Source organism: Podarcis cretensis, assembly GCF_951804945.1.
Source record: "Podarcis cretensis genome assembly, chromosome: 2".
Taxonomy (NCBI): domain Eukaryota; kingdom Metazoa; phylum Chordata; class Lepidosauria; order Squamata; family Lacertidae; genus Podarcis; species Podarcis cretensis.
This window is the reverse complement of record NC_137171.1, coordinates 56192445-56215690: the sequence shown is the minus strand read 5'-3', so window position 1 is coordinate 56215690 and position 23246 is coordinate 56192445. Positions and strand designations below refer to the sequence as shown.

The 23246-nt window shown below is 39.8% G+C and overlaps 1 protein-coding gene across 3 annotated transcripts in view; it reads right to left on the bottom strand.

Annotated features, from left to right (window-relative positions):
• The window catches only part of AFF4 (ALF transcription elongation factor 4), a gene marked incomplete at its 5' end in the record, with an annotated part of 51327 nt that extends 29187 nt beyond the window's left edge, over positions 1 to 22140 (bottom strand). The window contains 6 exons of one of the 3 annotated variants that reach the window (XM_079967924.1): positions 1961 to 2047; positions 3307 to 3351; positions 4704 to 5492; positions 9026 to 9152; positions 9575 to 9662; positions 22019 to 22134. In XM_079967924.1, coding sequence (XP_079824050.1) covers positions 1961 to 2047; positions 3307 to 3351; positions 4704 to 5492; positions 9026 to 9152; positions 9575 to 9579 — 1053 coding nt within the window. Of the gene's footprint in view, positions 1 to 1960; positions 2048 to 3306; positions 3352 to 4703; positions 5493 to 9025; positions 9153 to 9574; positions 9676 to 22018 lie in introns of those variants that run through there. The other 2 variants (XM_079967925.1, XM_079967923.1) reach the window with 2 other exon arrangements.
• Positions 22141 to 23246: the final 1106 nt, after the last annotated feature.

Sequence of the window (23246 nt, the reverse complement as noted above, 5' to 3'; positions counted from 1 at the left end):
GGAAGTTGGTCCATGCAGTCCTGCAGGGTTTCTTTATATCCTAAGTAGTATCTAAGATAAAAATGAAGCTGCTGGGTGAGGCACTCAAGGCAACTGTAATAAACTGAATCCAGGTAAGATGAAGATGCTATGATCGGACAGTTCTAAGGCCTAGGAATTAGGTGTTTTGGATAAGCTTGCAGGCCTCTTCAAAAGAGCAGGTCCTGCTTCTAGGATATTCCTTGATTACACTTTACCACTTGAGTCCCAAGTGTCTACAGTGGTGTGGAGTGCATTTTCCTGCTCAGATTACTTTTCCACAAAGGATCTCTTCAGCATTCTACCATCATCATGGGGGCAGGCCTTTTCTGTTGTGCACCCCAGCTTTAGAACTCCCTGCCCTTTCCAATTCAGCTTCTATGCTTCTGTCACTTAGACATCAGCTCAAAACCTGGCTGCTGGCATAGACTTTTGGTAACTGATTGGTAGCATATGTTCAGCTGAAAGATGCAAAAAAAAAGGCTGTGCTTTTTGTTACTTTGTTATGGTTGCTCTACTGAATAACTATTATCCATCCTGAGCTCTTTGAATTAAAAAAAAACATTAAAATATACTTTAAAATAGCCAACAAACATGTACTAGTCTTGTGTGTTCCAACAGATGCCTATGTTAATCAAGTATGGTAAGTAAATGGCATGAAAGAAATAAAGTAATGCAACACACACTTTCTTCTAAATAGTCTCTCTATTTAGAAGTTTCCATGCCTGGAAGTGATTCATATTTGTCATAATCATGTAGGTACTACATACTGTGTTTATGCTTGAATTACATGGAACCAATGAACCTAGGAGTTTCCTTTTCAAGAACAGTAGAAAGAATGCAATCACAAAACTAAGCTATTGCCATTGGTAACCGTCTACGATGACTTTGAGAAATTGGCTACTGCCAGCGCTTCATGTAGTTATATGAAAAATTGAAGTTGAATATCAGAGTCTATTAAGGACTAACGAACACTAGGTTTATGAAATAACATATTTATGTAAGTAATAAACCTTTGCCCTAGGCACCACCAGAAAACATGTGCCAAGAATGATACAATTGTATCATGTTTGTCTCTTCAGGATACGTTAAAACATGATACTGAAAAAAATACATGCTATAATCTTTTGATGAGTTGTCAGAAAGTATTTCAAGCAAAGAATATTAGAGTTTTCCCACAACATGATCTCTCTTAACATGGAGAGATCACTCCACAAATTAATATTTGAACTGAATAAAAATGAAAGCAAATAGCACGGCAACATTTTTTAAAAAATAAATGCTACAAAACAGGAGCATTTTAAAGAAGTCCTGCCTTCTTTGGATAAATTTAAAGTCCTCTTGTTTGATAATTTCTGTACATTTCTAGCCTCCAATATGCATATACTGTAGACAGCTACTGGGGTATTCGTAGGAGACAAGAGTTTACCTAGGGAAAGGGTTTTCTTAAGCATCAACTCAAGTCACCTGCTCAATACAAATTGCTGTTGATAAACCTCACAAATCAACCCAGGATCACTATTGTTGAAGTGGCTGCACCGGATTTTAAGATGTCTAAAAGAACACAAAGTATTGTGTATGGAAACAGCATAGCTGGAGCTTCCTGACAGGAAGAGAATTTGAACAATTCATATGACCTAATGTTCTGAATGCATGAAATAACATGCCTGTTAAAAAGGGTATGTAAATTTGTTCTAGATGAAAGAACAGGACACAATTATAATAAGTTCAATATGAAAGGCAAACAGAGTTAAGGAAAAATAAAGCCAAAGCAGAAGTTTCAAGCAAACAATATAACATGAAGCCAATAAAAACAAAGAGTGAACAATGCTGTAATAATTATAATTAAATGATGAAAATCTTGATCCACAAAAGGTAGCTTCCTTATTTTAGAATCAGCCAACTGCCGTGTGCAATCATGATCTTTCTGTTACCCACTGACCTTTGTTGGGAATGGAAACTTTGAAGGTTCAGTTTTGCAAGGTGTGTGAATAGCTGTCAATGGCGGTGGCCAAATATGGGTCATCTCCTGTTCGGAACACAAACCAAAGATTCCAGAAACCATTATACCTTTAACTTAATGCAAACCAAAAAGCACAGCTTACATGTGTTTTAAATTAAAATAATGGGAAAAGATGCCAATTCATGTAATAAGATTTACTCTTCTCCTGCCCCCTGCAGTCTCCTGTCCCCTACTGATTGACCGGAAGGTTCCCCAAATGCTCCAAAGTAGATTTTACAGGGCTGCAGGGGGCTGCAGCGGAAAAGAGAAGGGGTGGTGGTGTCCTTGCACAAGCCGAAGTATTTGCTTTACTACAACACTATCAATGACCAATCCCAACAAAACATTGTGATCAGAGAACTAAAAAATAATTGTTAGCCTTGTGAACAGGATAAATTGAACCAACTATGGGTGGAATCCAATGGATGTTGTTCTACTGACAAAATCCATCAGGAAAAAAGAGACGGAGACATTTTTAGCAATCGTTCCTTGCATTCTCCCTTGGTCCCATCTAACCATGACAGTCCTCACTCGTCATCACCCCACCCCCACCCCAAAAATGGGGGACTTCAAAGGAGAGAATGAATTGTCTCCCTCACTGTCCTGCTGGTATATGTCATTCTTCAGAATAGTAACACCCATGGGATTCTACTTCATTTGTATTAAGAGTCTTAAATGAAACTGCTATATTTACCAAATAACCTAAAAGCTTTAGGTTTATCAGAGAGAAATGGAAGGAATAAGTGGAGAGGAAGTTACAACATAATCTTCTTTCAAGACAGACTGTGATTAGTCTTTCAGAATTACGTCAATGTCATTTTCATGCAGGATACACAAAAATTATTTGATTGACTTAAGGAAATCTTTCAAGGAAAACAAAACATCTATTTATTTAATCCATCAGTTTTATTGCCAGTTTAATATACTGATATGCTTTTCCACTATTCCATATTCAATCAATTGGGGGGGGGGGGTAAATAACCTTTTTATTTAATTTCTGAAGAGAAAATACAATAACATACTGATTTGCATATACAGGAAAATATTCTTTTAAAATATTTTAAGACTTTACCAAAGGAAGACTTTAGAAAAATAATCCGAAAGTATTATTAAAAATAAAGAACAAACTGGTGGATACCAATGGTACACAGAAGAGAAAAAAAGGATAATCAGTTTTTAATGAAATGTTAAGCAATATACGTGGGCAATTTATTTTGGATTTTTTCAAAAAATTCAACACATTTAAGCAAGAAAATCTCAAAAGCCAGAATAAGAGAACAACTTACTTTTAGAATTTCATCCACACTACTCATGTCACTGGATGCTGATGCCTACAAATGAATGATCAGAACTTACTGGCATATTTGTAATTCAATGTTATAAAACTTCTAGAAAATTCAATTATTATAAAATTACTTAAAATGGGATTCAAATTCAGTATTAAGGTACAAAGAGCAGCTTTCATACTGCAGATGAAAAGACTCTACAAACATCTTTTCATAACTTGCTCACACCTTTGTATTTCTCATCAAGGTTTCCTAAAATGTATGCAGCTGAGGGAAACTATTGTTAACTTTTTAAATTTCTGAGAAAAATGATAATCTAAGCAATATAATTTTAACATTCCTGTTTCATGAATGCTTCACTTACGGACTCATTGTTAAAACTGTGTTTATGGAAGACAATCTTACTCGGCTACGAGTGATCGCCAAAGAAGAAGAAGAAGGTAGAACCCATTTTCTCATATCCATTTCTTTTTGCACTGTCAGATCCAGCACAAAAAAAGAAAAAGGAAACAGTAATCTATGAAGAATTAAATGCCCATATGAATACTGTTTCATACTTAAAATTAAATATCAGATGGCATTTTAATTATATTTTAAAGTGCAAGACATTGCACAACAATGACAGTACACATTCTCTCACTTTTTCTTTTCAAACTGGGTGTTATGTCCAAGTCATATTCACAGTTGACCCACTGAAATCAATCTATTCCAATTAACCTGTAATAGTTCAATTACATTGTTTTCAATTATTCTACTCTGAGTATGACCAAGTAGGAGGGTTGTATCCAATACTGTCTCTGTGTGAGCAGAATGGACTTTTGCTTGTGCAATGGGACTTCATTTGCCCCTGCAGTCTCCTGGACTTCCCTCAAAGCCTGGAAACCCTCCAGACGGGGTGGGGCTTGCAGAGGAAGGAAAGGAAGGGAAAGTCCTGTTGTGCAAATCCATTCATGAAGCAATGAATTCCAACCAGTCATTTGTGACTGGGAAGTAGATGAGGCTGCTATACGCTTGTTAATAAAACACCGTTATTAAAAGTCAATATTTAGCATAATTTTATCTTCCACATGACAGAGGAGATGCTCAACTGAGTTGTACATAAAATAATAATAATGTCACATTAGTGTTTATTTAAAGCTGAAACACCCAAGCAAAAACATGTTCCGGGCCAGACCAGCATAAATGCCCAGTTATTAGAAGCATGGCAGATCAGAAAGCTGTAAATCCTTCAACTGTTAAAGAAATTGAAATTAAAAGAAATTATTGCATTTTAGTTAGGTGTGTTCCTTACATACAACTCAGATGTCAATAAAAGTATTTTTCTAAGCAGTCTCTCTTATCTATGGAATAAGCACAAATGAGCTTTATTTTATTTTAATTTTTTTAAGGCAACTTACGTCAAGCGGCTGAGACGGAATTTTCAGCTTTGTTAGATGTGCTTTACCAGGTTTCAGTTCATTCATATTGTTGCTGTGTGTCTGGCTACTGTAGTGTTCAGAAGATAGCTTTGGTTCCATGGACTCCTGACCATCCATAGGCCTTACATAGGCAGTAGGCTTCTGCAACATTGTGTTAGATTTAGACATAAGCGAAGGAGGGAAAGCCTGACTACCACTAGAAAAGGAAGGGACACGGGAGGGTGAGTCCCAGTTGGCATCAGGGTCTCGCGGAGATTTGGAGCGCTGATGTTCCTTGCTGTGATGATCATTTCCATGAGACCTGGAATGACTGGAGTTCAGAGAAGAAACAGCAGGTGGTTTTCCAGGGCTGGAAGAACGGGACTTTGAATGTTCAGATCCATGCTGGGCTTTTTTACGGCTACTGCTACTCCCACTACTGCTATACGAGTCACGGTCGTGCCTTTGCCCACTACTGCTAGTGTTATTGCCACTGTTGCGCTGGCCACCATGTCCACTCTGTAAACCTATGGAACGCTTCTGTGACTGGGAAGAAGTGCTAGGTGCTGGACCTACAGGCGTCCATTTGCTGCTCTGATGAGAGCCAGTACTGTGCCTCTGATCACCAAAGAAACTTTGGTTTGATTTTTCATCTGCTGTTGATGGTACTGTTGGTTTAGGAATTTCAACAAGCTTCTGGAGGGACCGGTCACCTATAAAATCCTTCATTTCATCATAGTTTCCAAGCATACTTTGGATACGGCTAGATAATTTATCTTCTTTGCTGGTCTGTGTAAGGAACAAAAACATGATGCAGAAGTTTATTTTAAAATACACTCCTTCTACAATTAAACTTTTGGGTCAGCTGAATGTCCTTTATGATAACATATATTTGAAATTTACCTACAGAATAAAGCGGTCAGTCTTTATTTTGCACCGAAAATAAAATTAACTTGGGAACCACTTAATCTGCCATCCACAATGGCTAATGCTTACTGATTTCACCAAAATTCATTTTATCATGAATATACTAATAGTACTGTGCACTTTTATTGATTAATTGCCCCCAGTAAACTAAAGTTTAATTAGCTGATTACTAAAACCAATATAAATTATATCTAGCTCTTGAATCATATTGTTTCTTACTAGAAGATGGAATATTCCATGACAAAAATATTCAAGATCCAGCAATTACTGGTTACTTGTTTATTAAAATGCAATTTATTCTACTCCTGTGAAAGTGTCCTTTCCTTTTGAAAGCTCAAAAGAAGTCTCATTTCAGATGTGCAGTATAAATAATATATTAGAAACAACATCTCTTTTCTAAAACAGAAGAACATTTTCATATCATACTGACATCCTATACAGCAAGGGCGGCAGACTCTTTCCCCCAGCAGTCTAGATCAGTATCTGATGTACCCCCCCACAAGCTAAATCTGAGCTGTGGGTGGGGCTACCCATCTGTCAGTCAAAGGTGAGCCCCTCTGAATATGTGCTCCCAGTACGCTTTCAAAGGGGCTTGATTTAGGAGCAGGAAGCAGTTTCAACTAACACCGCTGCTTAAAGTCTCCCATTTTAACTGTGGTTTCAATGCAAACTACTTGACGATCCTGGAGCATGTCTTGTTCCAGCAAAGGCACAAGAGGGAACTCACTTTAAGGTTCCAATTGTTCCTTTGACACCACAATGATACCTGGGCCCACATTTGATATCACATATGGCATATGGGCCAGAGGTTCCTCACCCCTACTGTACAGAAACAAAACTTGCAGTTAAGGAATCCAACAGCGTAGTCATTAGGAAATATCCAACACTGCACCAGTGAAATTCCCCTTTCTCTTGTCCTCCCCTGCAGCCTCAGTGCCCTCCAATGTACTGGAGGGTTCCTCAACTCTCTAGAGCAGACCTGGGGGGCATGTAGGAGGAGGAGGAGAAGGGAAGTCACACTGTTCTTGAATAAATATGTTCCGCTTGTGAATTGGCACCATTGGATATCACCCATTATATTCATCATTCCAGAAATGCACAAATGATTCTCTGTAAAACCCTAACCAGATTTTTCTTCTAACTCTACCATTCACCAGACAAAGTGACTATGACAAGCGGTCCCTCCACATGTTTCTCAACCAGAACATATAAGGGTCTTTCCTGGTTCTGCTAAGTAACTGTTCAAAGGACCAAAAGGCAAAATCTCCATTTACAGAAGCTTTCAGGATGCTTTCTTAGGAATTCCCAAGACGTCACATTCATTAGGATTTGTATGGTGCTGGGAGCAAAATGAGAAAGGCTCTAAAAGCTTCTTATGCTAGAAGAAACAGTTTGAAAACTGTTTTTTGCACATTTAGAAACCAATCAGATTTTTAAAAGTAGTAAAGCTCAAGCAACAAAGATAAATAGATAATTTTAAAAATCCTCTTAAATAACTGAAATACATTTATTATTGTAATCTCTACTCACATGCCTTTCAGGTAGTTTAAGCTGCACTCCTCTTACTTAGTATTTCAGTACACTGCATCTACCTCTTTCCATCATGCATGTACTTTTAAAAAACAAGACTAAAAACATAAAGGACTACTTTCCCTTCTTTCAGCATCTTCCACGCCTATGAATATTTTTAAAGGATGGAAGAAGCAAGTAAGATTTCAGTTTTTCTTTCTTTCTAGTGACTGTTAGTCAAAATCAGCATTGGTCAATCTTATAGCTGGGGGTGAATTCAGCCCTTCTAGAACTGCCCCCGTTGCCCAGGCCAATCCATATATAACATGGCTAAAAGCCTAAACTAGAGCAGTGTTACAGATATCTTAAGTGGCATTTTTAAATGTAAGGTGGCTGAAAGAGGAACAAGATCAGACAGACACGTCATTGTGCCCTCCTTCCCTCGTGTTTCATGTATTATTATTCAAGAAATTTATACCACACTTCTTACTATGTATCACAAAGCTGCTTACAAAAATAATTAATGAAGCATGAAACTGAAAACAATTTAAAACATAGATTAAAATACAAGAGAGCAGTTATGGGTGCTGTTACCCATAATGCAAAGGCCTCCTGGAAGAAAACCATTTTAACCTGATGTACACACAAATGGCAAAGGAGACAGTGGGTCTCCTTACTCCCACCTCACCATGGATAGAGACATACATTGCAATGTATTCTGTAGGCTGCCTGATATCAAATGTTTACTAGTCAACACAAATCCCTTCACCATATGTATTTTTTGTAATAAACAGCACATACTTTTAGAAAAGCACCTTGAATGAGTCGCTAACTACTAAAAATCACAGACCAAAATAATTAGATGGTATTGATTGTCCAGTAACCACACCTTGAAGAACACAGAGAAGGAAAATGGTATTGAGAAGGAAAGGAAACATGTACCCAAGTTAACTTTAAATTCAGGGATATGAAGAAAATATGTCACTGTTAGTGAAATGCAAATGCTAAATGACACACAATTTAAAAAAATTAACCTTTAACCAATCTGTTGCCTGAAAGAGAGGTGTACAGGGATACATTTGCAGCCTCACAAAAACAAGTCAGTATTTAAAACAAAACCCAAATTTCTCAAACCGACAGTATTTCATAACCCAGTCTTCCTTGTAATTTGGTTTCAATCTTACTCACAACAGCTACAATTAGATTTAACTGCATGAACAAAGCAAATTAGCAGTATTAACTAGTGAACCTTACAAATAAAGAGCTAGACTAAAAACATCAAGCTCCAACAATTACTTGTAATTAATAGACTATTGTCTACAAAGTTCAAAAATGTTAATATGCTGTATTACTCTTTTACTACAAAGGCAAGAGTACTTTATAACAATTAACTGTTCAAATACTTTAGGGCTCTAATTCACATTTATCATTTCTATAATTTCAATTTAGGCTGTTCAACTGCAAGCTAGTTTCAAGTGTGGATAGTTATTATTAGCATAATGAGATATTTAATTCTTTTTTAAAAAAATGTTGATACAATGTCCTTTTGTTAAAACCAGAGCAGTCATAAAATTCTCGTAATCTTATATTTCAGCAACATTACTTTAAAAATGTTCAAATCATAACACAACTTCCAGGTTTCTTTACTTTTTCTAGATCTAGAGCAACAGGTCTTAATCTCTTCCACAGTCAAGTCTCTTGTAGACTCTTGCCTACATCACAGGAATTTTGAGGATGTAAGACTTGGAACCACTATATAAATGACATTTATTCGTATTTTAATGAAACCATATGATACTGAAGTTGTATTACAGGGGGGAAAACTCAAACCATTTTAATTTGGAGTGAGATAAAAACTGCATTTTTAAAAAACCTCATGCACTTACAACTTTATATGGTTCAGCAAAGAGAGGAGAGTTAGGTGGAAAGGCTTCTTCACCCTGCTGAATTTCTTGATTACGCCTCTCTCTTTCTTTGATACGCAGCGCATTCCGGTCTTCACGGTTCATGTTGCTATGAACAAAAACAATTTGATTACCTAAATGGGTACAGAGGTAAAAGAACTGATGAAGGGTTGTCCCCTGGACAGTCTTATGAACCCCCCTCCCCTTTAACACCCTCCGGTGCATTCTTTTTAAGATAGGGAATGCCTCAACACTACAACTTGCCTTACAGATATGACACTGGTATAACTTATGCAATTACTTTGATATGTAAAACTGCAAAGCATTATTTAAACGAACTCCTACTCTTAGATCATGTTACCTGCACAATTAGAATAGGCCAATCGAGATGAGAATCAAAGGTTTTTATCAAATTAAACACTTTATTAACTTCAGCTTTCTATTTTCTATGGTTATTCAAATCACCTCCCACCAGCCAGCCTATGAACACACATTCCCATATACAACAATTGCCATCTACGTTTGATCTACCTCATTTTTCTTTCTTTCTGTCCCCAACAGAGCCTCCTTGGTGTCCATCCTCCGTAGCATGCTCTCAGCTTTGCTGTTTCTAGGTTCCCTAAAAATGACATTTCTACTCTAAATACACATTTCAGTAAACATCTCCAAATTTACAACAACCTCTAAAAATGCCTACACTTCCTCCATGAATAGGAGCTTCTGATCCTTGTGGGTTAAGAACTTGGAATGGTTTCCCTTATAAAACAGGCTTACTGACATCTGACGTAACAGAACACTGCTTTAATTTGACCTACTGCTCTAAATATAAGCCATAAATCTAAAAGGATTCCCCTTAAGCTCAAGGAAGCATCTAAGTTAAGAACAAGATTCTACTTGCAAGAAAGTTTGTGAACACGGTGTGCTGAGTGCAAAGTCACACCAAGAGTGTTTCATGTTCAGAACACTTAACTTACTTTCAATTAAGGCCGAGTTTTAGTTTGGATTTCCAAGGTGAGAGCAGGGTAGACAACAAATTTGGAAAGGCGGGGGGTTAATTCACAGCGGCCACCACTTTTCTTTCCCAAAAGTCATCTAGAGCGATACCACGTGCAACCTGCCTCCATCTAATTTTTGGTCATTGCCCCCTCCCACTGCGGCCCATGTCACATACTGTACTGGGCCTTTCCTGAGTCCTGCAACCTTCAGTAGAGGCTTCTTGAGGATGCATGGGCTGCAGTGGAGAAATGGTGGCAGGGAAACCTCATTAAATGAGTACACTTCTGATCACAAAACTAGATATCCTCTTAGGTCAACTTCAATTAACACTATTTTCACAATAAATTGACTTCTGCCTAGGCTGTTAGTCTATTACAAGCAGAAGGAAGTTAAGTTGTGGAATCTCCATGAAATTCACTTACTTTATATAGTGTGGGTGGGGAACTGTAGGTCCAGATGCCAAATATAGCCCTCTAGGCCTCTGTCTCACCCTCAGCATTCATCCTGGGCAAGTCCCTCTCCCCAGTCTACACCCGTCCCCAGGCCTGCTCTGCACCCACATTGAGTGCTTCTGCCTGGCTGGAATATGTCCTTGACCTCTAACAATGATTCTTGGTAACCTAGATGGAGGGTGTGGGTGTGTGGGTATAGAACCTCTGACTTTTGTGTGACTGGATAGTAGCCTACTATAGAAGGCAAGAGTCACAATCCATTCTTGCCTCTGGCCTCATTCATCAGTGGCATGAAGCCCCCAGAAGTTCTTCCATGAGAGAATGCAGCCCTCAGTTCCCCACTCCTGTTATAAAAAGAGATTATTTAATGTGCAGTATCTTCTAAACACATAGGTATGCGGTCACCCCAAGATTTCCAGAGCAATAAGTTTAACTGCCACTAATAACCACTTGATGGGGCACAGTGAAGAGCTTCTTCACAAGAAACATCTGGCTGATGACTTATTGCACAGACGTTTATAGTCAATCCACTCCTCCCAGTCACAGATTGAGCAGAGTAAACTCTCAAAGGTTCTGGAAAGCTCACAAAGGTTCATCGCAAAACTGAATCTTACGTAACCATTAACAGCTAGTGGAATAAATCTCACTTTACGTATTTTGTATAATCCATTGCCTTCTCAGTAACACCCTCCTTTATAAACTAGAATGGAAGTACAGACATACCTCATGTTACGTTTGCTTCACGTTGCAGCTTTTCAGGTTATGAACGCGGCAAACCCGGAAGTGTTTACTTCCGGGTTCAGTGCATGCACAGAAGCAATCTGTGTGCTTTGCGCACGCGCAGTAGAAACACTCTACTTACAGACTTTTCGGGGTGCGGATGGCACCCTGAAACGGATCACATTCATAAGTTGAGGTATCTAATGCTAAGTGTGACTTATGGGACTTTCCCTCCCCCCACACCATCAAAATCTTCTCCATAAGGTCTTGCAACCCTCTAGAGCAGATGTGGAGGCTATGCCAGGGCTGCAGGGAGGATTTTGTTGTGCAAGTGGCAGTCTGTTGCACTAGCAGAATAGCAGTGTTGGATACTACCCAACATTTTTAAACAGAATGCACCATTTTTCCAGAATGAGAAATATTACTATGAATATTAAAGACAGAATGTGTTAGGAAATCATGAAATTGCTCTAGCTATGATGTTTAGCTTTTATATTAAAAAGTATTATTTGAAACATGCCTAGAAGGCAAACAATTAACTTAGTAACTTTAATTAACCTTTAAGCAGGCAAAACAGCAACAGTTATTTACTAAATTAGAAGCTTTATAACAAAAGCAAAATCAAACTTCAATCAGTAATTATCTTTAAAAACCAACATTGCAGGTGACTTTTCAAACCTTAAGCTTGTCCTCAGGCAAATATACTTGGAAGGTAGAAGGATAAACACCACTGAAGATCAAATGAAGTGACATACTAAGTGTTAAAACCAGAGTTAAATACATTCTTTCACTACCATCAACTATCTATGAAAAGGTGATTTTGAAAAATTAAACTCTACTTATTTATTTTAAAGCTGCAAGATGGTCCAGGAATCAGCACGTTTTTACATGAGTAGAATGTGTCCTTTTATTTAAAATGCATCTCTGGGTTATTTGTGGGGCATAGGAATTCGTTCATTCCCCCCCTCCCCCGCCTGCAAAAAAATATAGTCCGGCCCACCACATGGTCTGAGGGACGGTGGACCGGCCTATGGCTCAAAAAGGTTACTGACCCCTGTTCTATGACAATAAGAACATTTATTCTGAAACACTTAGTATTTTGCCCAAAGGCAGAAGTTTACATATCAATCTTTAAAAGTCATTCTACCTTCATTTGACAAAACAAAACAAAACAAAACAAAACAAAACAAAACAAAACAAAACAAAACAAAACACACATACTAGGAAATTGGTAGGATAAAGGATGTCAAGATGTCAAAGGATGTCACCATTTTTGGATGTGGTTTCATTTCCTCCTACTTACCCCTGTCATTACCTAATACGTTCTAAACTACAGTAATGTTCTCTTAAGAACATGCACAATTGCTATACTGAGTGATACCATTGGTCCATGTAGTTCAATACCATTCACACCGATTGGCAGTGGCTCTCCAGGGTTTAACACTTTCAGGCAGTCTTTCCCAGATCTATGTCAAGATGTCAGATTTAACCTGGAACTTTTGGGCAGCAAAGCACATGCAGTATCACTGAGATACAGTGCAGTGCTATTCAAATCAAATGAATGTACTGTATAGCCGACTGCCATGTTTCATGCCCAAAACATAAATACAAGCATTTACGCATTTATGTATAAGGCTTTTTGAAAAACAAGATTTAAAAATTCTATTAAAGAATGTTAGTGAGTTTTGAAGTATCTCCTTGAGAAGAAATCACCATTTCAGTGGTCTTGAGGGCTTTTGAATGGTTTGTTGTTTAAATGCTTTCATAAGCAAAAGCACATTCAGTGCCAGTGAACTAGACATGATGCAACATGAGCTATGTTTGCCAATATTTGGCTATGAATGATAAATAAGCTCCAGCACAGCTATAAATAACTAGGTCTTTGTTATTCCACAGGATGCCTATCCACCTAACTACCACCAGAAATAGTTAGAAGTACAGCAGATCTAAGAAATCATTTCAAAATACCAAGTAAATGCTGAGCTAATGCAGTTCTACACAAACTTGTATAATCTAAAATGAGCAAATTATTTATTTCATTTATCAGTTACTTTTTACAATAAAGTCTCAATGTGACCTGACAAAAGTATGTAAAAGACAATTTAAAACCAGGAAAAAACTAAAACAACTGACAATACAAAATCCACAAGATATTATTAAGGACTAAGTTCTACCCTCCACTCTAAAATATGAGCACCACCCTAGGAGGCAACATTAATTAACTGAAGGCCTTTGGGTCATTTCTGATATAATATATGCTTCTGAAAGCTAAGAGTAAATACATTTGCTCAGTAAGAAATTCAAAAAGTCTTGAAATAAGTGATGTAATATACCCATTGTGCACAAGAATGTGTCCTATCTTTCAAAGGCAGGTATCTTTTAGTTTAGTATCCAATGGTTGGCTTTGATGCACAGCAAACTTGTATCAATGCATGTATCTGATATATACAGGCGTTCATGTCAGCGTCAGTTACAGACTGCCTCACTCGTAGCAATAATGTTGGCATAGGGCTGTTATAATCTTGCACATAAAGGGAGCTTTTAAAAATCGTATTTCAGCTGAAACTGCCAGGAATGTAATAATGCAGAATAAACTTATGAGGGCATAGTTTGCCAAGTTCGCAATTAAATGCCATAATCTGTTATGTTTATTTCTCTCACCTTTAATACCAGGTCTGAAGCTCTGTCACTTTAATAAATATCAGTTTGATAACAAGATAAAATATGGCTTCATGTGACATTCTTTGTCAATTAACAATATAATGAATTAAAATAATTAAGTCTCAATATTATGAGAGTATCAGAGATGACAGTTTCTCTATAATTGGAACCTCATTATTCCAAAGGAAGCATAAAAATGCTGCCAACTTGCTTGGTTGCAGTTACGAGATTCCCCAGTTATGATAAGCCCTGCTGACTGAAGTTAGTAAAGTTATAGTTGCACTGGTCTGTTTCCAAAAGTGTTTCTACTTCATTCAAAATACACAGGATTATTCTAGCCTGGCTGTTCCTTGTTTCACCAACAAAGCAAAAAGCAAGCTAAAAGACAACAAAACAACATTCAAAGTTGGCTTCATCCACTTTCATTCTGAAAGCTCTAATTAACCTTTATCAGCTTTGTCTATCACTGAAATAAAACAAAGTGTCTTTGGTTTCAACAGTTTGCTGTTCAGTTATCCTTATACCAGTGGATGACTTGAGCTTCACTTAATCCTGAATACCTACAGTATTCAGGACAAAAGCCACAAGACAAAGAAATTAATATATCAACACTATTTGGAGAAAAGCTGGATATTATTCCAGAGAATTTAATATTTAGGGTCATATCCAGTGTTAGTCATACTCAGAATGTACTTAAGTTCTACAAGTTCACTGATTTCAATGGCGCTAATCTGAGTATGATGTACTTAGATATCACTCTTAGTTCTTGTAGTTACAGCAGAATGATTAGCATGCAGATTTTCTGTGGGGCATGCTTTTACATGCCCAAGTACATAGCTCTGACAGTTCCTGATGTATTGTCTTATTTCCATAATTAATTAAACTCAAAAATATATGTGAACCAAAAGTATGTAGGTATTCATCATTTCTCTGTAAATTCAAATACACAGTCTGTACATTACTATCCACTATAGCTTATTCACTGCCTTAATGTAACATTAGTCATATAATCAAATCATCAGGTTAAGACTATTTGATATATGTCAGGTGACTGAGAAACCAACTATGGCAAGAAGTGGAAGTACTGTAGAAATACAATGGAATTAACAGCTCTCTCAGTGCTCAGGAATTCGATGCCTACAAAGGTATCATCACCTTCTTAACTGAGCAGAGCTTCTTATGAATACATCAACAATTTTAGTATCTTCTCCAATGTATTATCTCACTTAACTGCAAAAATGAACAAGAATTTGGCTCAACTCTCTTGAAGCATAAACTTTTCCAAAGTCATATGGCCACAAGCTTAAGTCTTAACATATTGTCACAATTACACTCTGCTAACACTTCGGATGGTGACCCTCTATGCCTTTCTGACTCTTCTATAAGGCTTTGGGCTTAAAGCTACATTCCAGTACACATTTAGCTGCTCAGTGAAAGCAATGAGACTTACTTTTGAGTAACATAGGATTGCACTAACCTTAGCCCACATTCCCAACTAAAATTAAGCCATGTGCGTGTAGCTACATTTGTTTGCATTCATTCTTCACTACCTGAGCCTCTCCATTTCCCCCAGTCTAACATTTTTACTATAACTATTAAGAACAGGAACCCATCTTTTGCTTCAGTAATGATGAGCGTGTGCATGGTTGTGTGTCAATTGGATGAATGTAAAATGGTTGCTTCCAGTACACGGTTATTCAATTAGATTTTAATGTTAACCATCCTGAGATTTTTCGATTAAGGGTGCTACATATAGTTTGTGTGTGCGCGTGCACCCACCCACCCACCTGCTTCTTCTGGCAGTCTGCTCAGTTTTATGTTGTATAAGCGTGAACTTTGCCTCCTCCTCACCTAGAAGTGAAATCAAGGAGTCTGTCAGTGGAAGGTTGGGTTGCTATGATAGTCCACTAAGCTTCTGTTCTGGACACACAGAGAAGAGTGCTTTGTTCCTTGTGTGGCTCAACAAAGAAACATAATGAGCTGATGAAGTGACACAGGGACCCACGCCTTCACTTACAAGCCTTCTATGCTCAGCAACCAGGCAGTGAAGCCCCTTTCTGCACATCCGGCACAGAAATCAGGTGAGGAGAGAACAAGGCAGAGAACATTCTATGTGCCCTCCACTAGTCAGCTTCATTTAAAATGTTTTCCTCACCTACTCATAAGAAAGGCTAGAAAGATCCCTCTACTCTACCAACTCCTCTTGTAAGTACAAGGCAGGTACTGTACGTTGGTTGGTTATTTATTTATTTATTTATTGGCTAGTAACTTTGATTCAGAAGGCTGGTACACACACTGCCTTACTTCCACTTCTTTATGAATTACCCAGTAAATCTTATACAAATCCTTCAATTCCTCAATCCATTTCTGCCCGAGTGGCTGCATTTCTTTTGCCCAGACACTTATGCACCTCCCATAGCATGATATCTATGGTCTGTGCCAAACAGAACATGCCTATTGACTCAAACGATTTAATCATACCAGCAGATGTCTTCTAGCAAACCATACCTGTTACTGCAATAAAATGCAAAAGCAAAGCATAAATTAAGCAGGCTTTCATCAAACCACTGTGACCTGAAGGAAAAATCTAAGACTGAGCAAAAAAACATGACTACATGAACACATTCCAGTTGTTGACAAACAACACTTAACTACTTCACCACAACATTATTCCTTCCTACTTGCCAATATTGCCATCTTATCTGAAAGCAGAATAAGGATGGGAAGCATATATTCAATACTGCTTCAAAAATAAGACAAAAAGTCTCATTTATATATAGGACTATGTGAGCTATTATATATATTCACTATGTAAAACATGAGAAGGATATAAATAGGTACCAGCTTTTCAGAATTTTATATATAGTTTTATATTCACAGTGGATTGTGTCCAGTGGTGTTGCTCAGCTGACAGTAAGACGTCAATCAGTGGTACTGGGAGGAAAGAAATTTCACCCCCAAAAGGTATTTATTAAAGCGGTGGTTCTCAAACTTTTTCTCTGTACCAGAGAAAATTTGCTCGTGCTTAATTTATAACACAGAATACAACTATTTTATAATATGATCGTGGGACATCCAGAAAGTGTAAAACAATGCAGCTACATGAGAACTTGAATAACTCCCAAAATATAATTATAAATGACAACTAGGATTGTCCTCAATATTCTTGATGCTCTTGCTGTCATTTTGAAAAAATATTTATCCATATTCTGAAAATAAAAACATATTATGATCCTATACTACATTGAAATGTTTAAATGTTTCTTTGATTATCCTTGAATCTTCCCACTATACTTGATGTCAAATGCCACACCATTTGAGAATCACTGTATTAAAGGTTTTTTAAAACTAAAGCAATTCAAATCCAACAGTCACAGTGTGATTTAAATGGTAATAATAATAATAATAATAATAATAATAATAATAATTTATTTATACCCCGCCCATCTGGTTGGCTTCCAACAGAACACTACAATACAATAACCTATTAAACATTAAAAGCTTCCCTAAAGAGGGCTGCCTTCGGATGTCTTCTAAAAGTCTGGTAGTTGTTTTTCTCTTTGACATTTGGTGGGAGGGCGTTCCACAGGGCGGGCGCCACTACCAAGAAGGCCCTCTGCCTGGTTCCCTGTAACTTCTGGGAACCACCAGAAGGCCCTCGGCACTGGACCTCAGTGTCCAGGCAGAACAACAGGGGTGGAGACGCTCCTTCAGGTATACTGGACCGAGGCCATTTAGGGCTTTAAAGGTCAGCACCAACACTTTGAATTGTGCTCGGAAATGTACTGGGAACCAGTGTAGGTCTTTCAAGACCAGTGTTATATGGTCTCGGCGGCCGCTCCCAGTCACCAGTCTAGCTGCTGCATTCTGGATTAGTTGTAGTTTCCAGGTTACCTTCAAAGGTAGCCCCACATAGAGCACATTGCAGTAGTCCAAGCAAGAGATAACTAGAGCATGCACGACTCTGGTGAGACAGTCTGCGGGCAGGTAGGGTCTCAGCCTGCGTACCAGATGGAGCTGATAAACAGCTGCCCTGGACACAGAATTGACCTGCATCTCCATGGACAGCTATGAGTCCAGAATGACTCCCAGGCTGCGCACCTGGTCCTTCAGGGGCACAGTTACCCCATTCAGGACCAGGGATATACAAATGCAAAATATATTTTCCTGTTACAATACAGTGATCACTAAGCAACACAATGAACAGGTAATTTCATATCCACGTAACTCCACATTGTCATATGGTGCAGTGGATGAAGGTGAGTTATTCATGTAACTTATAAAATAGGGCCAGACCTTATCAAACCTGTCATGTTTCACAGTGCTGATACCTAGATCTCCTTTCCACATCTCCCAAAGACCTCTTGCATTACCCATTGATTCGTCAATAAGCAGTTTGTAATTTACAAAGGCAGACCCTCTCAGTTGCTTGCTTGACAGACTGGAGGATCCTCTAGAGCAGGGGTGTCCAACAGGTCGATCGAGATCAACTGTTTGATCCCTGGAAGGTTCCAGTTGATCTCGGTCTCCTTTTCCTTTGCATGGTCATCAGAGCATCCAGCCCCACCCCCTCGGCCTGTCCTCCATTTTCGCATGATAGCTGTAATGGAAGATGGACTTTTCGCTGTGAGACAGATTGTTTTCTTAGCGATCTTTTGGTGAGTGAGTTTTCCCCTTTCCTCAATTTTGACATTTTTGTCCCTAAACGAAGCTCAACAACTTTGACCTGAACATCCCAAAAACGGGGTAGATCACTGCCAGTTTTTTATTCTGTGAGTGAATCGCAGTCTCTTGGGAGTTGGGTGCCCCTGCTCTAGAGCAATCATGGGGGGGGATACAGAGGGAGGTTTTCCTCCCTTAGCCTCTGATGAAAGTCTTACTGTCAGCAGAGTGCCACTAAATTTGCTGCACCATGGTTTCTGGTCAAAGCTCATTTCAGAAATTTGGTATTAGTTTAGTATTTATTAGGATATTATTTAAACACTTTAATAGTGGCAGTTCATGTCCTTAGCATTTCCAAACATTACTAAATGAGAAACAGCTGTTGATTATGCATATAGTTCATTTTCAGTTGCATGTTCAAACTATGATCATCTGATTCTTTAAACAGAAGAGATAAATACTGTTGATTATTTATACAGTATCAGTGAATATAGTGCCTCGCAGACAAACAATCATAAAAGGGCAGGGTACATTCTATAGGAAATATTATGAGAACCAGGGTGCTTCAGAAAATAAAATGTTACAACTGGACTAGGGAGGCCTACGTCTATTCACTGACCTCTTTCATGGGCTTGCCACTTGCTACTGGGAAGTCACGTATTTTAAAATGACAATGATTGCAATCTACCTTAGAATAACTAAACAGTGAGAACACAGCAAGACACAAGCACTGGCAGGGATCTCCTGTCAGGAAGTATATAGACCCTTCATCCAAGTTTTAGCCTAACCAAGACAACTCCCTGTCTCCCAAAAAATGCATTTGACAAAGATCTAAGGACAGGTTTTAGTTCACCATACCATCAGTTTAGAACTGAAGATGAGGATAAATTCATTAAATGGATTCCCTGCTGCATACCAGTTAAACTACAACTTAACCGGTCATTTCCCCTAGAAAGCATATATACTTTACAAATTAAGAATCACATACATTATACTTAAGGAGAGGAGAAATAGTTTTCTAATTCAAAATTACTCAGAAAACTTATATCAACTGGTGCTGGCTACCTTACCTGGCTATCAATATACTGATGAAAACTGTCAACTCCTGGTGAAGCAGTGTCATCTCTCTATTCGTCTGAGGTCAGTGTTAAAGAAGATGAGGGTGAATAAACTTAAGTTCCATTCAGGTAAAAAAATAAACCTATATATGGCACGTGAGTTCCATGACATCTTTAAGGAGGGGGGCAATTTGGACTTGCAACCCTTTGCCCCTGTGCTGAAGGCCAAATTTAAATTTGCTCCAATCTAGAGGCTATTATGTGCAGAGAGGAAAACATATGGGCTTAAGAGCTTAAACCAGAAATCAGCCCCCACTTGTGGCTACAGCAGCTTTGAGACAATATTTAAGTCAGGAGGAAATCATAACTTTATTGACAATAAACAGTGTAATCTCATAAGTATTGGTGGAGTCTTTGTAAAACTTCTGTTCTGGTACATCCTATAGTAATAGTCAAGTGCATACAAAGTAAGCTAAGAGGCTCTTTAGCCTTAATTTTGTGATATATAGAAAATTTAGTCCAAACAAATTGTGGGGCTTAGGTTATGAACTCACCGTCACTTAAAGCAAAGTATTTAGATTTAAACTAGCTTAATCCTATTATCGTCAATAGGATTCAACAGATTTAAATCCAAATGTCCCCATTAAATTATCAGCCTGATAAACAACAGTCATTTGCTGAAGGTAACAGGCACAGTAATAAACAAAGGAAAGAAGTGTGATACTTGTCTGAGAAGTATTTTCCTTGGAACACTACTCTTTGCTGAATGACTTTCGTTCCTCTCACTCTCAACACCATACATTTCAAATCACAGTGCAGGGATACTGTCCTGATTCCTTAAGGCAATATAGTAAATTGTAAAATGTTTCTTTTTCACATTTCTCAGAGTCAAGCTCTTTCAACAGATGATAAGGAACTAAGTATGAGTCATTAACATCTCATTCCTGCCTAGAAAGAGATCAACACAATTGAAAGCTTCTTCTATCAACACTGTTGGCCCAGAGCTGTATCATCCAAGGCTTTCTGGATCCCATCCAAACTATAGCTACCATTCCATACTTATACACAAGCAGTTCAAATACATTTTTGCACAAGTAATTATGATTGTTCTTACTCAGGTGTACATACAGTACTGAGATCAACACAACACATGAACTGTGCCAGCAGGAGTTCCAGTGATAGTAGACCTTTGCGGAAGGACTGCTCTGTTCACAATTACCCAATTCACATGTTATATTTGTTAATACTCATTGTTAAGGACAGTTGGGATGTCCCACAAATACAGAACTAGTATTATGTAAACCTGCCCTCAGTATTACAGTTAAAGAGATAATAGTTATGCCGTTAAGATGTATCTTATCCGTGTTACGTTGGATAAGACATTTCAAATTCAGATTCTGTGTGGAGTAACAGAGATCAATACAGTCCTTCCTTCAAATGGTGAGACTACTGCAGCTTTGGGTATAGTAACAAAAGAGATGGTGAAATCCCCATATCACTTTTAGAGGAACTTCTGCTGACATAGACAGATAGGATCTGCCAGAAAACTCACTCAAAAAGCAATCTACGGAACTACAATCGCTTTGCCTGATCTGTCCTAAGAGCTACTCAGTATTTCAACAATATAACAAACTGCTGACTGATCACTGGAGTGAGTGGGATTAAAACCCAACTATTGCAATAGAGGAGGTGGTGGTGGTTTAGTTAGCAAAACCATCCAAGAACAAGCTCAGATGCACATTTATCTCAAGCTACGGGCACTTCTGGGAAAGAAAGGCAGTGCCATCCCATCTCTGCTTCCATCCTTCGAACACACAATGTATCATCAGAAGCCCTCACGTGTGTGCATTTATGTGATACGGCATATATATGGGGGGGGGGGGGAGAAATAGAAGCGCTAGTAACCAGGTGTGCTTATCCCTATGCTAGCAGTCATTCTGGGGATACCTCGCTTAAGGATGAAGTCCGGAGAGCAGTAAGCGACAGATTAGGAAAGGGATCCAAGGGAGAGGAGCTCCCCTGAATTTCGAAGGAGGGAGGACGGGGAGAATCCGGGGCGTGGGAGAAGCGAAGAAAGGAAACCCATTCCAAAGTAGAGAGGGAGGAGCGGAAGCAGAAAATGCCTACCCATCCACCACCACCACCCCTCCCGGAAGAAGAGGAAAAGAGCGGGGGAGATACATCCTGAGGCGACTTTCGACGCTTTCTATGGGAGGGGGGGTTGCCTGGGACGGGGGTGTGATAACAGCCTGCTGCCCTCGGCAGCGAGGAGGGAGGGGCCGTCTCACCCACCCCCAGGGAGGGCTCCTTCTTCCCGCTACCTGAGAGGGGGGGGGTGAAGCGGGGCCTACCTTACCTTGCCTCGCCCCAGCCCAAGTGCCACCGACAGCGGCGCCAGCTCCGCCCCGAGCCGCCCGGCCACTCACCTCCGTGGGCTCCGTCGCTACACCCCGACCATTTCCCGGTTGCCGCCACCGCCGGGCGGGCGTGAGGAGAGCCAGGAAGGCCCCAGAAGAAGTAGCAGCAGCCGCCGCCGCCGCCGCCGCCGCCGCCGCCACAGGCGAGAGGAGGGGCAGGCCGAGGGAGATCACCGCGGAGAGAAAGGCGCGGAGGCGGAGTTCCATCTCCGGCTCCCCCGCCGCTCCATGTCTGGGGGCCGCCGAGCCGGGGCTGCGCTGAAACGCGAGAGGGCGGCGATGTCAGGGCCTCCCCGACGACGCCAGTCTCTGCCGCCGCCGCCGCCGCCGCCTCCCTCCTTCTCTTTCCCTCTCTGGAGTCGGATTACCCAGCAGCCCCCGCGGCAAGCACAGCCCCACCGCTCCAAAGCCCAGCAGCTGAGAGGAGGGGCCTAAGGCCTCACCACGTGACCCCCGGCGGAAAGCAGCCAACACCGCCAGGAGAAGGCGAGCACCGCCCTCGCCCAGAAAGGAAGCGCAGGAGGATTCGGGCACGTCACGTGACCAGGGATCTCTTCATTTTCTTTTTTTCTTTTTTTGAAGTCGATGATTACAAAAAACCGTTGCTCTCCCGCGCCCTCTACAGGGGAAAGTCGGAGCAGCAACGTGGGCGCCTGTGCTGTGGTCGATCCGGGCGGATGCGGCGAAGTAGGGTCTGGGTTTGCATAGGAGTCTGGGAGACCCCCTCGGAGCATCCGAGGGATGGAGTCCTGCAAAGCTCAAGGGGCGAGTTAAGGGGGTTAAACGCATGCCTAGCCGCCATTGAGGAATGGATTCAAATCGGGTATGGTGCGCAATTCTTCCACGCAAATACCCAAGGAGGTCACTGCTTTCTGCGGGAGGGCTTCTCCTTCAGATCCCCTGCAATATCAGTAGCCTCCTCGTCGTTCTCCGCAGTCATTTGCCTGCCCCCGTTTTGAGAAACGGCATTCCTGTTGAGATCCGACCGACAGGCGCCCACTAACTTAAATTGTGGTTTTTTAAAGTGATTTTATCCACCCAGGTAACGCATATTATTAGCCAAGAAAGCTATCTAAAGCCTTCATATGTTACCAAGTATTGTACCCTTACTAAGTTTACGAATAATATAATTGCAGGTTCTGACAGGGGGGGAAACACTCCTCGCTGCTGCTGACAATTCCTTCCAAAGAGAGAGCCCCTCGACAACATTTTATAGGTGCAACGGGCTCAAATCTCA